At 35.3% G+C, this 20595-nt stretch overlaps 1 protein-coding gene across 2 annotated transcripts in view; it reads left to right on the top strand.

Annotated features, from left to right (window-relative positions):
* Nucleotides 1–20595, top strand: part of LOC106877846 (uncharacterized) — a 158006-nt gene that overhangs the window by 95088 nt on the left and 42323 nt on the right. For both annotated transcript variants that reach the window (XM_052968273.1, XM_052968274.1), the window contains exon 3: nucleotides 8202–8360. In XM_052968273.1, the coding sequence (XP_052824233.1) occupies nucleotides 8202–8360 (159 nt within the window). The remainder of the gene's footprint in view (nucleotides 1–8201; nucleotides 8361–20595) is intronic.

The raw sequence follows: 20595 nt of genomic DNA on the forward strand, positions 1-20595 counted from the left end.
TATATATATATATATATATATATGCCTCTCCTTTTTCCTGTTATTTTGATTGCTACTCTAAATTTATGAAGCAATTACTAAATAAACAAACTGAACAATGCTTAAAAAATGAAAAAAAATCATTGCTGCCTCAGCTAACCTTAACAATTCATATATATGTTATGTTCATAATTTATTTACTCACATGGTGTTTCCTTTTCCTTTTGGTGAAAGGCAAAGGTTTCTATTATATTTCTTCATTTAAAGTTATTTCTGTATTTCTCATTCTTTGTCTATCAATTTGTTTTTATTTTTGTTTCCTTTTCATACACCACCCCCATTTTGTTTATTTCTATTAGCTTTTCAAAATATTCTTTTTTAGCAAACATTAAATATATAACATTTTCCTTGTGATTTATAATTTTTTTTTTCCATTATTATACTATCATGATCAAGGATCACAATCATCATTGCCACCACTGTCATTATCAGCATCATCACTATCATTGTCAGCACTATTGCCATCAACATCCCACCACCAATATCAACATTTTCACTATCCAGTCATCACCATCCCCACCACCCAGCACTGTTATCAGCATCATTATCATTGTCCATTGTCATCATCATCAGTATCCTCACCAGCATTATCATGCTCACTACTATCAACACTATCACTATCATCACCACCACTATAATCACATGTTTTTGCTTCTATATTAACAAATGTATGAGCCTGTCTAATAATATTTAATAACAAGTCCTTCTGGACATGAAGGGTTCCGTCTATGTAAACCAATGTAAATAAATGAATAAAATGTTTTATTTACACACCCAAAGCATAAAATTCTTTTGGAATATATATCACTGAACAAATCCCTAGTTCTGTTTTTTTTTTGTTTTTTTTTGTTTTTTTTTAATATCAAGGGGATAAAGAGAAAAAAACAAACAAATCTCTCTAGCTACTGGCCAGTTACCACATACCTTTCTTTATTCACCAAGTCATGTTAACCTCTTTTTTGTGAGAGCTTTTTTATTTTATTATCAAAGAAGAGCAATCTTTCTTTAGACTATTATACCTCATTTAGTAGCAACTTAGGTTATATCAATTACTAGGTTTATGCATTAGCTAAGTTGAGCTGTTAGAAAAAGCAGTCAAATCTCCTTCAAATAAAACCCTATTATCTGTATAAAAAGAGAGAGAGAGAGAGAGAGAGAGAGAGAGAGAGAGAGAGAGTGAGGACACCTTGCATAATAGGACACTAAGTATACAGTTGCTGAACAAAAATGATGTAATTATTATGGATTGCTTTTGATCACAAGACTGTTCATTTGAGGCTGACCTGGGGCTGAACAACAGCAATAATAACAGCAATATTGTATGATGGATTGTGCAATGGAGTCCTGTTCTGTGGCTGGATATGCAAGTTAGTTTTTATTGCTTGAGTGGTTACCTTGTTTCAGAATCTGCTCAAGCAAAGTTGAAGAGATTACTAACCAATAACTGCTATTACTACAATTACTGCTGCTACATTTCTAGTATTGTAATAAGACTAAATCAGTTGTATTTCATTGTTCAGTTACAGATTTGGCACTGAAGCAGTGAAGTTGCCATGATTGTTTGATTTAATTATGTAATGGCTCTCTATGTGTTCTAGCATCAATTAAATAAATAAGATTGTTATTTAGCAGCCCTTATGCTCCATTTGCAACTGTTATGTTAGTTAAACCATTGTCATTGAAGGAATGTAATCAGAGAAGTAATGTATGTAAAAAAGATGTCTATTAGTTCAGCACAGTCCTTTCTATCTATTCTTCTAATAAACATAAAATCAGTTTTAAGTTCAAGATAATCATTATAAGGTTACTGTTAAGTAACCTCTCAATTTACTGTATTATCAGTGCTGATTGTCAAACAAAATCACAAATTTGTTTTTAACAGCATAGTGTTGAAAAACATTTTACAAAATAATATTTCTATCGCAATTTTAGTACTGAATCAAAGAATTCAGTTCAGCAAAATTTACTCATCTATCTGGCTACCTGTTTGTTTATGGGATCCTTTATTAACCCTTTTGATACCAACCTGGCTGAAACCACCTGAAACCATAAATTTTGAATTAAAATCTCCCCACCAAACCTTAATCACAATTTATGTTCCTAACACTAGGTTAATGATAACTAAGTTATTTTACTAAATTCTATGTTATATTTAAAATTAATTGAAAGAAATACAGAGCATCTCAAAATAAATATGGTAATAAAAGGGTTAATCAATATTGGCCTTAGTGGTACTAGGAATGTGTCGTCTTCCTCTGTTCCCTACCTCTCACAACTTGATATCATTGTCATCATCTTCATCATCATTATCAACCTTTTTATAACCACAGCCATCATCCATCACTATTCCAGATACAATGCAACTTTCCTCTAGGTTAATTCTTAGTTGCTAATAATGTCCCGTGCTTCATTTGCACCTAAAATACTGCTATAATTTTTTGTACATCATGAGCTGCAATCATGATATTCAATTGCATATATTCTTAAATTTTCTCTTTTTATATACATAAGTATTTTCTGGAAGTTATTTGATTGTGAGAATTAGATTGTAAAATTTTGGTCATGTCCATTCTAACATTCTTTGTTCTGACCCCATTTTAGTTTCTACAGTAACTCAGAAGGTGCTTTTTATGTGCCACCGGCACAGGTGCTAGTTACATGACACCAATATTGGCCACATTGCCTCTATGAGGCCCAATGTTCAAAAGGTGCTTTTTACATGATAGCAGCATTGGTGCCAGTTCCATGACACCGACAACAACCCCAGCTATAATTTCACTTGACTTGACAGGTCTTCTCAAGCATGCCATATTGCCAAAGGTCTTGGTCACTAGTCATTGCCTCTGTCAGGCCCAACATTTGAAGATTGTGCTTCACCCCCTCGTCCCATGTCTTCCTGGGTCTCCCTCTTCCACAGCTTCCTTCCACTGGTAGAGATTGGCACCTCTTCACACAACTGTCCACATACATATGCATTACATGACCATACCAATGCATTTGTCTCTTTTGTACACCACATATGATTCCTCTTATGCTCAGCTTTTCTCTCAAGATGCTTACACAGGTATCATACAATCTGCCTTTCACTCTGAGAGAGAGGCCCTTTGTTACCAACAGAGGTAGCAGCTCTCTGGACTTTGTCCAACCTATTCTTATTGTAACAATTAAGCTCTTGGAGCATCCACCCCCGCTACTAACTTGGTCACCTAGGTAGTGGAAGCTATCGACTACTTCTAGTTTTCCTCCCTGGCATTTGATGGAGTCTATTTTCTGTACATTTTTGGTGTTTATTGTAACTGTGCATCTTCTACATGCAAAAGCTATTTTCTCTGTTAACCTTCCTCTGATATTGCCGCACCTCTTATGTATCCATAGCTTAAACTGGGTACATCTTACGGAATTTCTACCTACACCTTTCCTACAAATCGAGCAGGGCCATCTACCTGAGGGGATTTGTAATTTGTCTGCTTTCCTACTTACTATAACTTTGGTTTTTGCTAGGTTAACTCTAATTTTAGACCTTGCTTCCACACCTGAAACTGCTCTAGTTCTGGTAGTGATTCAGCTATAAGAATAAGGTCATCAGCATAAAGGGGCTCTCAGGGGCAGCCTGTCTTGAACTCCTCTGTTATTGCCTGGAGGACTATAATGAACAAGAGGCAGCTGAGGACTGATCCTTGGTAAATCCCTACTTGTGCCCTGAACTCTTTGCCATACTCGTTGCCAACCCTCACCTTACTGGCAGTATCCCTGTATATGGCTTGTACAGCTCTCACCAACCACTCATCTATCCCTACCAGATAAGGGATCAGGGGACCCTGTCAAAGGCTTTCTCCATGTCAAGGAAAGCCAAGTACAGAGGTTTATTTTTGGCTATATATTTTTCTTGTAGCTGCCTTACCAGAAATATAGCATCAGTGATGCTTTCCCTGGCACAAAACCAAACTGCATCTCATCTAGACTAACTCTCTCCCTGATTAGTTAGGCTATGACCCTCTCCATGATTTTCATCACCTGATCCAACAATTTGATATCTCTGTAATTATTTCTATCTGAGGTGTCACAATTTACCTTTGTAGCAGTTGACTATGGTGTTGCTACACCAGTCATTGGGTATGACCCCTTTGTGTACCACCTGGTTAACTGTACATGTGACTAGCCCATAACCTACACTGCCAGATATTTTAAGCATCTCAGTGGTGATTTCTGATGTGCCTGAGGCTTTCCCTGTCTTCATATCCTTAATTGCTTTATATACCAGGGTACTATTGATTCGGATAGTTGGTCCCTCAGTTGGGTTAACATTTGGCAGACTCTCCTTCTCCCATTCAGCATCATTCCACCACCATGTCACCCTTAGTTTAGATGGGACTTTTGTACTAATGCATAGATATGTGTGTGTGTGTATGCATATATGTATGTCTGTTTATATGTGTGTGTGGATGGATGGATGCACACAGTTGGAAACGAGAAAGTCCTGTTGCATTTCAATATAGGAAAAATCATACACTTCTTTGGTCTTTATCATAATAAACAACACTCTTCATATCCCACCAACCGTGCAGCAGAACTTTTTTAGACATAATTCTGGTTTGGGAATGGGTTCTCCTTTTTCAATTGGGTGCTGGCCATTGCCGTTTTCATTGGATCTGGTTATAAAGAACTCACTTTTCATCACTTGTGATGATTTTTACTCAGGAAAGTGTCAGTAGCAAGTCTACTCTTTGGTGACAAGCAATGGGAAACTCTTAGATTATGCTGAAAAGCAGTTTGATGATGAGACTTACTGACCAAGTTTAGACACTTTTCCTCGTACCTGAAGGTGAAAGCCGTCAGGGGTTGTGCCCTGGCAGCAAAGTCACCACCAGTAAAAATTCAACCTTAGCCCAACCATGACGTACCTTGGTCTAGATTGCATATAGATTTTGCAGGACCACTAAATTATGTGTATTATCTAGTAGTTGTAGATAGTCACACAAAATGGTCAGAAATATGTAAATGCAGAAAGCCAACCTCTAAAGTAACAATAGAATTTTTAGATGAACTTTTTGCACAATTTGGTGTCCCAGACACTATAGTGTTTGATAATGGAACACAGTTCACAGCAAAGGAGTTTAAAAACTTTTGTAAAATGCATTCAATAGAGCATGTTACCACCCTGCCATACTATCTAAGATCTAACAGCCTAGCAGAATGTTTCATAGACACATTTAAGAGAGCTATGAGGAAAACTAGAAATAAATTATTACTGAATACTACATTGACTCAATTCTTGCATGTTTACAGAATAACGCCTAACCCCAACACAGAGTCAGGTATGTCGTTGGCTGAACTAATGTTTGCCAGGATAGTCCGGTCAGTATTTGGTAAAATACTACTGGGAAGAAAACAAAAAATACAGAGAAACACTGAAAATAAAATGAAGTATTTCAATATAGGTGGCAAAGTGTTTTGTTTTTAAATATAAAAACAGCAAATAAAGTTGAAAAGAACAAAAAAATAACTAAACGTTTAGGAAGAGTAACATATATGGTAAAAGGGCATACATGGGAACATAAAAGACATCTAAAGCAAATGAAAAAAAGATTTAGAGAAGAAAAAATAAGGCAGAGCCAATGGAAATTCTATATGACATCATTTATATTGGACAGATATGCATCCTTATCTTGTTTGTTGTTACCACAACATTTCAGCTGATTTACTCTCCAGCCCTCATCAGGTATCCTGGTAGGGTTGAGTTCAAAATTCTACCAGGACACTTGATGAGGGCTGAAGAGTAAATCAGCTGAAATGTTATGCTAACAACAAACAAGATGAGGACACATATCCATCCAATGTAAATAATGTACAAAATTCCTCATCTCTAAAATATAGAACAGTTCTATATGACATGTTTGATGTTCCAGTACTGCAAGAAATGGTTGAACCAGCGTGTACATCAACTAGAAAAAGAAAGCGGTTGAAAATGTTGAAAATTAAACCAAAAAGAAAAAAATATTCCAATTTCTACCCGAGGAAATAGAAAAAAGAAAAAGGGTGGGGAGAAAGGTGGTAATAAATAAGTTTTGACTCTCAGGGAAAGTCAAACTTAAAAGGGGGAGATGTTGTGGTGGAATCTGAATGCACCCATGAAAGGATAAATGAACGATTCTGAAATGTATAAATACGCATGCATGCTGGAGATGTCAGAGTAATGTCGTATGCGCAGCCATATATTATACAGAGAGTTGTAGAAGCTATTAAGAAGAGATATTGTTGGTTTACATGTTAGTGATTTGAACAGTTGGTGAATGAATATATAATGAGTCTGCAACTACATTAAAACACTGTAACACTTTTCAACACATTGTTTGGTTTAAAAGGTTGCATCAGATGCCATGATGGATCTAAGGTATAAGTACAAGAGGTGGTCGGACTCTGCATAAGGAGTAAAAACCACCATATGTATTTATATAAATACATGTGTGTAAATAATAAATTGTCATATGCACAGTGAATAACAAGAATCAAAATGATGACAAACATATTCATTCTTAATATATTGTGGCAGATTTGAATGTGAATATGTTAGTCACTGTTGTGGTTGTCACAAGAGAACAAATATCTGTTTGTAACACACTCAATTAATTAATTAGCACATGAGATTCTGAGACACTGGTGTTTCAACATGTGTCTCATTAGCCAGAATCACCCTTGAGCCAATGAATCTAACAAGAATCAGTAGTCTTGTATAAACAAGGGAACAGCAAACTATTCACTGATCCATGCCGATATCTGTCAACTGATAATAAATCATCATATGTATATAGTGCATGCATATATGTATATAGATATATTTGTATATGTGTGTATGTATATATATATATGCATATGTATGTGTCTGTGTGCTTGTGTGTGTGTGTGTGTATATATATATATATATATATATATATGAGAGAGAGAGAGAGAGATGCGTAGAGAAGTTGTGCAGCTAAATTATTTCAAGTGACTGTGTGGGCATTTCTATTTTCTGCTTATTTAGTCCTGTTAATACTTTTCCAGATTATATAGAATAAAATAAAATGTTTGGCTGTTACTAAAAACTTCTTACATTCTCCCGGTAAAATAAGCACTCTTCAGCAATGATTCACATTCTGTAGCAATGTTTTCCAGCTGAATAAATAATGGTGTTGGTGACAAATGAAATTTAGTATTTGCAAGTAGTTCTATTTGAAAAAAATGTAAATGATACAAAAGATAGATTTTTAAAACAAAGCTCTCTGTAATGACATCAAGAAGATTTCAATTTAAATCTTTCTTCCAGTTAGTCACTGTTTTCCATTTTCAGATACTAACACCATCATTATTGTTTTTTAATTGAAGACGAACATAGTTAATGTGATCTATCAGAGAATGGTCTAAGTTTTCTGGCTATCAGTATGCAACTTATAATTTCCATATATTTATATATTAATAACTGATGTAATTCAGTCAAAGGATTGCTAAATAAAGTTCAGTAGTTTTTACAACATACTGTTTCAATCAGAGCAGTTCATCATCAGTGATAGAATCAGCAGGAAATGGGATAATACATTGATAATAGAAAAAATAAACTCAACTAACCATTCTTAAACTCTTTTAAATTTGTACTAAAGAATATGAACAGGGTACAAGGACACCATCATGCAAAATGCTGAATGATTTTTTTTTAATGAGAAAATGTATGAGATGAAATATTCCCATTATTAGTGTTGAGTTGTTGAGTTCTGTTTTTCATTGTCATTTAAGTTGAAGTCAGTTATATTGTGGTATTGTCATCATAACCATCTTAAACATACATACATATACTGTTATTTTAATGATTTTATTTTCAGTAGTCTTATATACTTCAAAGCATCATAAAACAAAAACAGTTCACCTATGACTTGGTCATTGACACTCCTCAACATACTGTTTCAGTTTTAAAACACAACCTCTAACAGAATCCCATGCAAAACAAGTGCAACTCCAAAATATAATTACTTTGTTAATTTCTGGAAAAGTCAACTTCACTTGGTTGTTTAAGATTTAAAAAAAGAAACATTTAATATTGGAATTGCAGATATTTAGTTTGGAGTTTATAATGCAAATAAAATTTTATTGGTTATTTAATTCATCAATTTAATTTTTCTTTCCCATTACAGGTGAGGAAGTGACATGGACCTACTGGGCTCCTAAGGAGCCTAAAGGCATCACAGACTTCTTTGAAGATTGTGTTGTAATGCGGCGAAAGCAAAACTGGCGTTGGCATGATTATCATTGTGACATGGTCCTGTATCATTATAACTTCATCTGTCAATTTCGTAAGTAATATAGTTTTATTGACTTCAAATGTACTTCTCTTCAGAACATTCAGTTCATAGATTGGAGTAGAAGTCATAAAGTCACTGGTGTTTGAAATTTAATATTGTTTTTCTTCCAAATAGATTATTAGGTGTTAATTTTTGACCTGATAGCAATTCATTGAAACCTGTTACTTTAATTTACACTCATTGAGTACATTAACCTGAAATTGTGAATTTTGAATATTCCAGGAGCCTTCAAGTTGCTAACAGTCTTGATTCTGTAGTTAAATTCCTGTTGGTTATCATTAATATTATTCTTCAATCATTTTATTCAACATAGATTTAAAATCGAATCTCACTGAAGTTAATTTAATCTTTCACTTCACTCAATTCAGTATAGTGTACTTCTGACCATATCCTTTCTCCAAGAATCCACCATAATAAACAATATCATCAAAGTAAAGAGTAAGCAATAATCAACTGGATAAATTATGGGATTCAATTTCCTACATAACACCATTATTGTAATGTATGAAACTTTTTTTGTGTTTTTCCATGCTAGTATGGATTAGATGAATATTTTATTGAGATATTGTTTTACAACTAGATACTCTTCTTGCTTTTTCAAATAAGGGATCTCTTACACTACATATTTTGGAAGGTACAAAGCCAGAGGATGACTTGTTGACAGGGAAAATGTCACTCATAGCTCAGTAATCTTTACAGCAGTACAAATGTTGTTGGCACTCCGTCGCTTACGACGTCAAGGGTTCTAGTTGATCCCATCAACGGAACAGCCTGCTCGTGAAATTAACGTGCAAGTGGTTGAGCACTCCACAGACACGTGTACCCTTAACGTAGTTCTCGGGGATATTCAGCGTGACACAGTGTGACAAGGCTGACCCTTTGAATTACAGGCACAACAGAAACAGGAAGTAAAAGTGAGAGAAAGTTGTGGTGGAAGAGTACACCAGGGTTCGCCACCATCCCCTGCCGGAGCCTCGTGGAGCTTTAGGTGCTTTTGCTCAATAAACACTCACAACGCCTGGTCTGGGAATCGAAACCGCGATCCTATGACCTCGAGTCCGCTGCCCTAACCACTGGGCCATTGCGCCTCCACACAGCAGTACAAATATAATTAAACATACATACATGCACACACATGCAGGCATGCACTCACATGCAGGCATGCACTCACATGCAGGCATGCACTCACGCGTGCACACACACACACACACACACACACACACACACACACACACACACACACAAGCATGCACAGTGTTTCGCTTTAATTTTAAATCCTATTGGGCTTGACTCTCATCCCTCTGGCTTCGATTAAATACTATATTGAAGTCAAGTATGTTGACTATATGACAAGCAAGTCATTTCTAGTGATGCTAGGATTTGTGTTCATGTGCATTTAGTATTTTGTTGTTGCTTAGCCTAAGTCAGCAAACCCCAAATTTCCTCCTCAGGACATTCTCACCTTAGCCAAATTTTCTCCTCAAGATTTCCACCACTCATTATCTCTCTAAAAGTACACTTCAGCTTTTCCCTGAGCCACTTAACACCCATCTCTACCTCCTCTTAGTACTTGGAACCATTTCACTGTTATCAATCTTTCATTTTTAATACTGACCTCTCCACTCATATCTTGTATTAATCAGACTTCTGAGCCACTAAATTATTTTGCCTTCCTTCCTCCTTTCTGCCAATCATCTCTCTGTCTTCTATGTCCCCCTGTCTTCTATGTCATTATTATCATTACCTCTGCCTTCGCTAAGGCGGAGGCATTGTTTTCAGTTGTGTTTGTTTGTTTGTCCATGGACAAGATATCTCATGAACTGCTGGATGGATTCAGATGAAATTTTCAGGGATGTTTGGCCTTGTAACTGGCACAAACTGATTAGATTTTGGGATCGATCAGGTACTGGACAAGGATTCTGGATTATTTTTCCAGTTTTTTTACTTAATTTTTGAGAGTAGTTGGGTTCGTTTTTAGTATTTTCATTTGAGAGAGCAGTTGAGTTAATTTCAAGTATTCTCATTTTAAAAGTCATCTCTGGCTAATCGTTGAGAGGATGTTGATGTTGCCTTGGTGGAGATTTGCGTTTTCTGAGTATTCTTGTTATTATTATCATTACTACTACTATTCTGCTGCTTTTCACCACCCCACCCCTTTTCTGCACCATTAGTCATCTCTTCTCTCCTACCTCTCCCTACTCTAGTATCATTGGTCACCCCTCAATTCTACCCAATTTCTACAGTTGTCAACTACTTTTCCTTCTTTCTTACCTTCCCTTCTTATTGACCCTCAACACTTATAATATTCACTCTTTCACCCATTCCCCAACTCCAACCATTTCTAAATCTGCCTTACACTCTCCCTCTTTATTGTAGCCCTACTCAGTCAATAGGGTTCTTAATCTTGCAGCCTGTGCAGCAACCTCACTATTGCTGCTGCTACAAAAGAAGCACTCAATACATGCTGTAAAGTAGTTGGCATTAGAAAAGGCATCCAGCCATAGAAACCATTCCAAGGCAGCATTTACCCACCCACACATCCTATTCTCCTGTCCTTACTCACTTCTACTCAACTTGTGTCATGAGGTGTCAATCCTGGCCCTAACTCACCACAATTTTTACCTCTGGCTACTTTCACCCTCTTCTTTGTTATGTGAGTAACTTTATAGCTTCCCTACTGCTAGAAATCTATTCTGTTCTGGCTCCTTCTCTCTCACTTTAACCTCTTATGCAATACCATCTCCCTCTTTATTGTAGCCCTACTCAGTCAATAGGGTTCTTAATCTTGCAGCCTGTGCAGCAACCTCACTATTGCTGCTGCTACAAAAGAAGCACTCAATACATGCTGTAAAGTAGTTGGCATTAGAAAAGGCATCCAGCCATAGAAACCATTCCAAGGCAGACATTGGACCTCAATGCAGTCTTTGGACTGATCAGATCTTGTTAAATTGTCTAAACCATGCTAATATGGAACATGGATGCTAGATGATGATGATATGAGAACACTGCAATGTGGCTGCTCAACCTGCAAAATATGGTGACCTAATTTTCCTCAAAAAATCACACTCTGTCAATAGAAAAAGAAGGCCGCATTGGATAATGTAATCCAATATGCACTATAACTGAGAAAAAGATGGCATGATGTTGTGTTTAAAGTTTAGTAGGAGACATGTTTTTGTTATCTACTTCATATAGTGTTATTTCTTTACTACCCACAAGGGGCTACACACAGAGGGGACAAACAAGGACAGACAAATGGATTAAGTCAATTATACCGACCCCAGTGCATAACTGGTACTTATTTAATCGACCCCAAAAGGATGAAAGGCAAAGTCGACCTCGGCGGAATTTGAACTCAGAACGTAGCGGCAGACGAAATACCGCTAAGCATTTCGCCCGGCGTGCTAATGTTTCTGCCAGCTCGCCACCTATTTCATATAGTGTATACTGATTATGTAATCAGTTAGGGGAGAAGACAGATCTTTTTGGAATGTTCTAGATCTGGTGGGTTTTTAATTTAAATAAACACTTGGTGTCAGAAGATTTAGAAGGCTGAATATTGTATGAATTTGTTTTCTAGATAATGGTCAGTTTCAGTCAAGAGAATTTTAAAACTTTAAATCAGTTTTAAAATAGCTAAGATATCAAGAAATCTTAACAGTCTGTGTTATCATTACAATTGTTTATAACATGAATTATCATAAGAATAATAACACTGTTGTTAGTTTGGAAAACATTTGTTAATGGAGATATTGAAAAAAACACAGCCTAGTATGTTTTACTTTTTATTTTTTTACTTTTCTCTCACCTAGTTGTCTTGTTACTGATTTAATGTCTTAGAAGTAATTTACTTCATTTTCACAAATCTTGTCAGAAATAGTTATATAGCAGACACCAGTTCTTTTCTCTGTTCATGAATTCAAACATTCTTTCACTTCTCTATCTTTGGATCTCTAATGTTGTTTCTTTTAATTGTGTTAGTTTTAATACAGTCATTGTTTTATAAATATCTCGTCTTCCAATTACTCTTACATCACAAGATGATGTTGTTGTCACCATCGTTGTCGTCATCATTTCAGTCTGTTTTTGACTTTCCTTCTTTCTAAAAACTGCTTGAGTGTTGCTATTGTTTGTTTTGAAATGATCAGCTTGTTTATGTGAATGAATTCTTAATCAATAACAATAAAAAGTTTCTCTGAAATAAGTTTCTAGCAGAAAAAAGCCCCTGCACTATTTTTTATACCTGCTTTCATGAAAGTAAAATAAAAATTCAATTTTTTTTTTTTTTAATATAAATTAGGTGAAACATTAAACAATAATTACACAAGCCAGAGCCAGTCTGATATTAGTCATTAATTGGAATATATTGGAAAGTTTCAGTTCACATTAAAAGAAAAGAAAAAAGAAAAATTCTGCAGGAAATACAAAGAAGTAAACTTCTCTGAAATATTTTCAAATAATGATTTGTTCAACTATGGTTTAATTAGAAGGATTTTATTGTGGCATAGTTTGGACATTGGTCATGAACATAAAATACTATTTCTTACTTTTTTATCATTAATATATATTATTAGAATATACATTAAGCTTCAGAAAACCATTCTTCAACATTGTTATTTAATGTTTTATTTATGTCAATTCTTGATTGTATCTTAATAAATTAGATTAATAAATTGTAAAGTAGGAATAAAGCTATTTGAGGAATATTTCTAAGGTTTCAACATTGTGTTAGTATATCTTTTTGCTTAGTCATCTGGTGTGTGTGTGTGTGTGTGTGTATGTATGTGTGTGTGTGTGTATTTATATATTGTAGTAATAGGTGGTAAGCCATTTGCCTCCCAACCACATGGTTCTTGGTCCAGTCCCATTGTGTGGCACCTTGGCCATTTCCTGCTAAAGCCTTGTGACTGGGTTTGGTAGATAGAAATTGAAAGAAGCCTGTCATGTATATGTGTATGTGTAAGTATATGTATGTTTGTGTCTCCTTGTCATGACATTGTGTTATAGATGTAAACTGATTGTTACTGTTATACAATCAGTGTTGTTCGTCTCCAATATTTGCAAGAACATGTCTGACCTTGGCAACAGGTAGGGGTTGGCAACAGAAAAGGCATCCGGCCATAGAAAATCTGTTTCAGTAAACTCCATCCAACCCATGCAAGCAAGGAAAAGTGGACATTGGTGGTGGTGGTGGTGGAACATTCCTAACTCATTCTAATGCTCCCATATTAAGTTATAGATGAGTAAATTTTGATGGGATTTCTTAGACAGAAGGGGTTTTCTGTTGATAATTATGAATTAATGACTACCACGGTTGAGAGGTTATCTTGCACAAAATTACCAGTCAATATGTCATAGTTCAAATACCAAACACACTCAGAATTTTGGATTATTTATATAATTTAGGACATTTTTAGAAAATACTGATACACTTGTTGTTTATTCAAAATAAACTCAAGTGTGAATGTAGAAAGATAAGATGAATTATATTTAGCCAATATTTTTTTTCCATTTATATTGAAAGGAAAGGTATATGAGTAATTTTATTTAATTTGTTTGATCAATTGTTTTCAATTAAAATTAATTTATTTCAGTCAGTTAAGAAGGCAACACCATTTTACCATCACCAGTTTTAAGCTACACAGACATATGCATACAATGATTTTAAATCCTATACTTTTATAGCGAAAGAAATACTGCAACAAAATATATGTAAGAAAGGCAAAAAATTAAATGATGCTATCAAAGATGAAAATGTATACAAAGATGAAGAATTGTATTACAGATATATTATTGGTGACAAAGGGCCTTTCGCTCAGAGTAAAAAGTAGACAGTATGACGCATGTGTACGAACAGCCATGCTACATGGCAGTGAAACATGGGCCGTGACTGCTGAGGACATGCGTAAGCTTGCAAGGAACGAAGCCAGTATGCTCCGCTGGATGTGTAATGTCAGTGTGCATACTCGACAGAGTGTAAGTACCTTGAGAGAAAAGTTGGACCTAAGAAGCATCTGATGTGGTGTGCAAGAGAGACGACTGCACTGGTATGGTCATGTGGTACGAATGGATGAGGATAGCTGTGTGAAAAGTGCCACACCCTAGTGGTTGAGGGAACCTGTGAAAGAAGTAGACCCAGGAAGACCTGGAATGAGGGGGTGAAGCACGACCATCGAACATTAGGCCTCCCTGAGGCAATGACTAGTAACCGAGACCTTTGGAAATATGCTGTGCTTGAGAAGACCCGGCAAGCCAAGTGAGACCATAACCCGAATGTAACCAGCCCACTTATGTGTATCTTTTCTTCATTGGACACTAAACTCTGCTTGTGAAGACCTGTTGAGACAAGTGAAATCGAAATCAAATATGATGACTGCACCGCATGACTGGCATCCGTGCTAGTGGAGCGCTAAGAGTACCATCCAAGCGTGATCATTGCCAGGGCAACTGACTGGCACTTGTGCCGGTGGCACGAGAAAAAACATTCGAGCGAGGTCATTGCCAGTGCCACTGAACTGGCTCCTGTGCAGGTGGCATTTAAAAAACACCATTTGAACGTGACCATTGTCAGTACCACCTGACTAGCCCTCATGCTGGTGGCATATAAAAGCACCCACTACACTCTCGGTGTAGTTGGCATTAGGAAGGGCATCCAGCTGTAAAAACTCTGCCCGATCAGATTGTAGCCTGGTGCAGCCATCTGGCCTGCTAGTCCTCAGTCAAATCATCCAACCCAGCCAGCATGGAAAGTGGACGTTAAACGATGATGATGAGGATGATGATGATGATTATTGAGTAGCTATCAATAGTGACTATCAGGAGAACAAATCAGTTTTAAAAATTCATTAAAAAATTTCCTAGAAAGTAAGATGTCCATTTTGCTAATCACGTTTTCAATTGATGATGGGTCTCTTTCAGTGATGATGATAATGAGGCCATTATCAGTTTTAAGTCCATTTTTCCTTGCTTGCACAGGTTGGCCAGTGCATAGTTTAAGTAATACCTGATTTTTATGCTTACAAATTTTTAAGAGTTTGATTCACTACTGGAAATGTCTTTTTAGTGTCAGTATGGGTATGCTTGTTAAAATTTAAGCATCAAATCTATATTTGGAAATATGTCTGCATGAACAAATTCTGACATAGCAGGTAAAAGATGGCTATCAGTAAATATCTTTTTCTCATTTCCTACTTTTATATATATTCAGTTCAAATGACAGTAATTGGATAAGGAAAGAACTAGAAATAGAAATAAACAGAATTCTGAAATTTAACTGCAGTGAAATATCTTTTCTAAATTATTTCTAAACAACATAAAATATGAGAAATTTGGAACTATTTGGCTGCCTTTTGCTGATTGTTAGGTGTTTGTGAATAAGAAAATACATTAAAAAAAAATTGTTTCTATATCCTTGTTGTTGCTATTAACTGCTTTATAAATAGATGAAGTTATTCATGATTTTCTAACAATTGTTTCCAGCAGCTTAATGATGTTTTTAGCTTCAATAAATAAAGTATGAATGTGGCTTAATAGCATGTGATATTTTTTTACTAATTGTTTTAGGTGTCTATGTAGTTGCAAGCAGACTTAGACACCATCTTAGTTTCTCTCCACCTCTTGACTCAGTGGAGCATCAATGATGTGACATTTTGCAGGAGAGAGGGTTGTACCCAATGCCTGGCTGGTAATCATTACAACTGGATAGACTGGAGTAACATGAAACAGCCCTGTCCAGAAATTGAACCAGTGACTTTATAATCATGAACAAAACATTGTAACTTCTGGGCAATGTGCCTTCATTCCTCACACCTATGTGAGAGTGTCCCCAACAAATCAGAAGTTTCAGATATATAACTCATTTGTATGAAATTCTTTCAGAAAAAGGAAAGAAAAACTGGATACTGATTTTTAAGTTATTTTTAAATAGTTGTTACTGTTGAGCTCCATGCACATATCTAATATATATTTAAGATGGTGAAATTAGATTCAATGAAGATTTGGTTACTATTTCTTGTTTGTTGGTCAGTCACATGGAGGCTTGATACTGTGCAGTATATTCAAAATTGATCTGTGTAACAAAATTATTTATCGACCATTTTTCATTTTGATATCATTCATTCATAATTTACAACTCACACATCTTTATCATAATCATTTCATTAGAAACAAAAAAAAAGTATACTCCCTAGAAAATCAGCTTCAGGCTGGAGTGCATTTTGTATTTTTTTGTGACTTTTTGCAACATTGGCACCCTCTTATTAATTTCATTGGGATTTTGTATTTTGAATCAAAATCATCTCTCGCAATTACTGATGTTTTGAAATAGATATTATAATCTTCAACTTCTCTAAAATTTAAAATACTTTATAGGTCAAAGGTTTTTAAAGTCTATTCATAGCATTTTAAATAACTTTTCACTGAATAATTTTGGTAGTCATGAGAGATTTTGCTGCTGTCCTGGTTATATGCCAATAGTTCAAACCTGGTCTTCTGTCCTCAGGCATTCTTGTTTCTGCAATTTACCTAGCCAAAAAGATAGATTTTATAGTCCAATGGTTGGCACATATTCATTTTTCTCACTAAGTCCATGTAAAAAGAACCATTCTATTCAAGTTAGCATAAAACACAATTAAAAAATAATACAGTTCATGATGATTATTCCATTTATCTTTTGAGACCTTTTCTGATTGTTGCAACATATCTGACAAGGAAATCTTTTGTTATATTTATCACACATTTATAGTGCTTGGCCATTCTCACTATCAGTCTGCTTCCTGTGACTGCTGGAGTTGGTTGCAAGTGATAAGCTGCAAGTCACTCATCTACTGTATCAATTTTCCAATCAGTTCAAGAACTCAAGTTCACTTAATCTTCTCAGTTGTAAGCTTGTTGGTGTATAATTTATTGGGAAAAGGAGGCTAAATTGATTTGGACAGGATTTGAATTGAAGAACTGTGGAATCTGTGTCTGTTTCTGTCAAATATCAATCCCAGAATTCAGAACTCTAGTAAGACATGTCCAAGCAGATAAATAGTTCTTGTACAAGTGAAAATTGTATAGCGGTGTAATTTTCAAATAGGAAACTGGTGTAATTTAGTATTATAGATGGACATTGAAATTTGTTAACTCCCCTGGTAAAACCATAGCAAACCACTTCATTGGCTGAGTGAAGCATGTTGCAGTTGAATATCAGAGTAAGATTATCAGTTCAAAGAGTTTTGTTGCAGTTATATATTATAACAAAGACTGACATCACAAAGCTAGGACTGTCATTGTCGTTTGTTGTTAGATAAAAGACTGACATTTAGTTTGATAGCCTAACAAAAGATGTCACCTTACTTTGATATGAAAGTGAGAATTAAAACTAAATATTACATCAAAGCAAAACTTCTCATCACAATTCGATACCAAAATGAGGTTTGTCTTCACAATTTCATATAAATCCAAGGAGTGTCTTCTAAATTTAAAACTTAGCATTTTGATTTCAGTATGAAAACTTAGGCTGTGTGGTAAGAAGCTTGCTGCCCAAGCACATGGTTCTGGGTTTAGTCCCACTGTATGGCACTTTGGGAAAGAGTCTTCTACAATAACCTCAAGCCAACTAGAGCCTTGTGAGTAGATTTGGTTGATGGAAATTGAAAGAAGCCTGTCGTATATGTGTGTGTGTGTTTGTGTTCCTGTAACTTAGCAAGCAAAAGAGACTGATAGAATAAGTACCAGGTTTAAAAACGTAAAACCTGGGGTGATTCATTTGACTAAAAAATTCTTCAAGGTGGTGCTCTAGCAGGGCTGCAGTCTAATGACTGAAACAAAAATAGATAAAAGATTTCAATTTGGTATCAAAGCAGAGATTGTCATTACAACTCATTGCAGTTTGTTATTCAGACAAAAACTGTAATGACAGTCTGAAATCAGGACAGTGTCTTGTCATTGCTCTCCAGCACCTCATGTTTGCTTTATATATTTTTAGATTGCCATCCATTAATTACATTTACAAAAAAACTTGTTTTCTATACTAAAGTACTTCATTACTACCATTTAAAAAATGTTCAAACATGGTTTAGAATACAAATGAAATTTGTTTTTCCAATTATTTCCTAAAATAAAGAATATTCTGTTAATGTAAACAAGTAAAAAAATCTGTTATACTTAGATCAAAACAATATCTTTATGAGACGTTACTCTGTGTCTGTGTGTGTATATTCAACTATGAATGCTGTTATTTAAAAAGATTAAATATATATATATTATCAATATTACTCAAATGATGAAGGCAGTGAGCTGGCAGAATCATTAGTATACTGGGCAAAATGCCTAGCAGCGTTTCATCCATCTGCATGTTCTGAGTTCAAATTCTGCTGAGGTCAATTTTGGAGTCAATAAAATAAGCACCAGTTGACCACTGGGGTTGATGATATAATCAACTTACCCACTCTCCCAAAATTGCTGGCCTTCTGCCATTAGTAGAAAGAATTATTATTCAGATGAGTACTGTAAATAAGCTCAGATTGAATTGTATGTACAATTTGGTTTTGTTTGTTATCATTTCATATCACATACAACCTTTCAAGTAACCATGATTGTTACATATCCTCATACCCTCATACCCAAGATTCCACATAGTGGGACTGAACTCAAAAGTATATGATTAGGAAGAGGACATCTTAATTACACAGCTATGTCTACACACACACACACACCATCTTTTAACATCTGTTTTCCATGCTGGCATGGGTTGGACGCTTATGTGTGCATGCAAAATAAGAAAACCATGAGACCTCTGGGGGTTTTGCAATTTATATCAGGTCTTCTATGATCAATTGCACACTATTTACAACTGATATATCAGTGTGAAATGTCCTTTACAAAATTTAAAAGAATAATAAAATCTTTGCCAAAATATCGGTTATAAATTGTATGTAGTTTAATACGGATCAAAAGTATATTTTGTTTGAAAAAACTATACCATCTAGCATTATTCGTACTTCATTTAAACATTCATAGCAATATTTCTGTAATACCTAATACAATACATTTAATGTAATGCTTCAACAGTATTAAGTAATGCTTAATGTATTTACTAGACATTTACACTTAGCTAGGTGAGGGCATACACACGCATGCGTATGAGCACACACACACATACACATAGGAAATGAAGAGAAAAAGAAACATAAAAATGACTGCCTGACTGCCACCAACTCACATCGTAGCAATTTTTAGAGTGGCATTGCCACTCTGTGCTGAACAGGATGTCATTTAAAGTATAATCATCTCAAATCACTTTGTTTAGGAATTTCATCTCATGAAAGTTAACTAGAGGGAATTGACACAACTGTTTGGTAGCAAATAGTGGCAAAAATATCATCTGAGAACATCTGAGCTTCATAATGATTGGGTTTATGTGTTATTGCTCTTCAAAACTGCCTAAGGTATGTTTTCATGCTGAAATATTAGGTGTGTCATGTATATAATTTATTGTTGTAGAAGCTTAATGATATCAATTGTAAAAAGTTGCATTTATGCCATTTAAACATTGATAGCAGTATTTCTACAATGCCCAATATAGTACATTTACTGTAGGTGTGTGTGTGTGTGTAGGCATGGATCACTTTTCAACCATGTGGTTTTGGGTTATATTCAGTGACACCATTGGTGGCTTCTACTCTAATCTCAACCAATGCAATGTGAAATAAATGTAGAAAAAAGAAGTTGCTCAAATTCTATCATATATCTGTGTGTGTGTGTACTTGTTTACATTTGCACTTTTCCAAAAATCACTGTCAATAAGGTGAGATTTGACAGAATTGATTTTAGAGTGCAAGTAGGAGTTCACTGCTAAGAACACATGGAGAATAGACTCTCTCAAATGCCCAGTTATTAAAGGAAATAGATAGTTTCTGTTACCTAGGTAACCTAATTAACAGTGGAGGTTTATCTTCCAAAAGTGTGGTTGCTAGAATAAGAATAGGATGGAAAAAGTACAGTGTGCTGTTGCCTATGTTGGTAACAAAACCTTTCTACAATACCATTTATATTTTGATCCCTGTTCCTTGTGAGTATACCCTGGCACTTCACCACCATCTCTCTCCTGTTACCCCTTGCATTCTCACACTCTATATCTCTCTCTCCCTCTGACCGAGTAACCACAAATCTCCTCTACAGCAAAACACATGTTTTGGTCTTCATTCTCTCTCTCTCTCTCTCTCTCTCTCTCTCTCTCTCT

This window comes from Octopus bimaculoides, chromosome 5 (assembly GCF_001194135.2).
Source record: "Octopus bimaculoides isolate UCB-OBI-ISO-001 chromosome 5, ASM119413v2, whole genome shotgun sequence".
Classification (NCBI taxonomy): domain Eukaryota; kingdom Metazoa; phylum Mollusca; class Cephalopoda; order Octopoda; family Octopodidae; genus Octopus; species Octopus bimaculoides.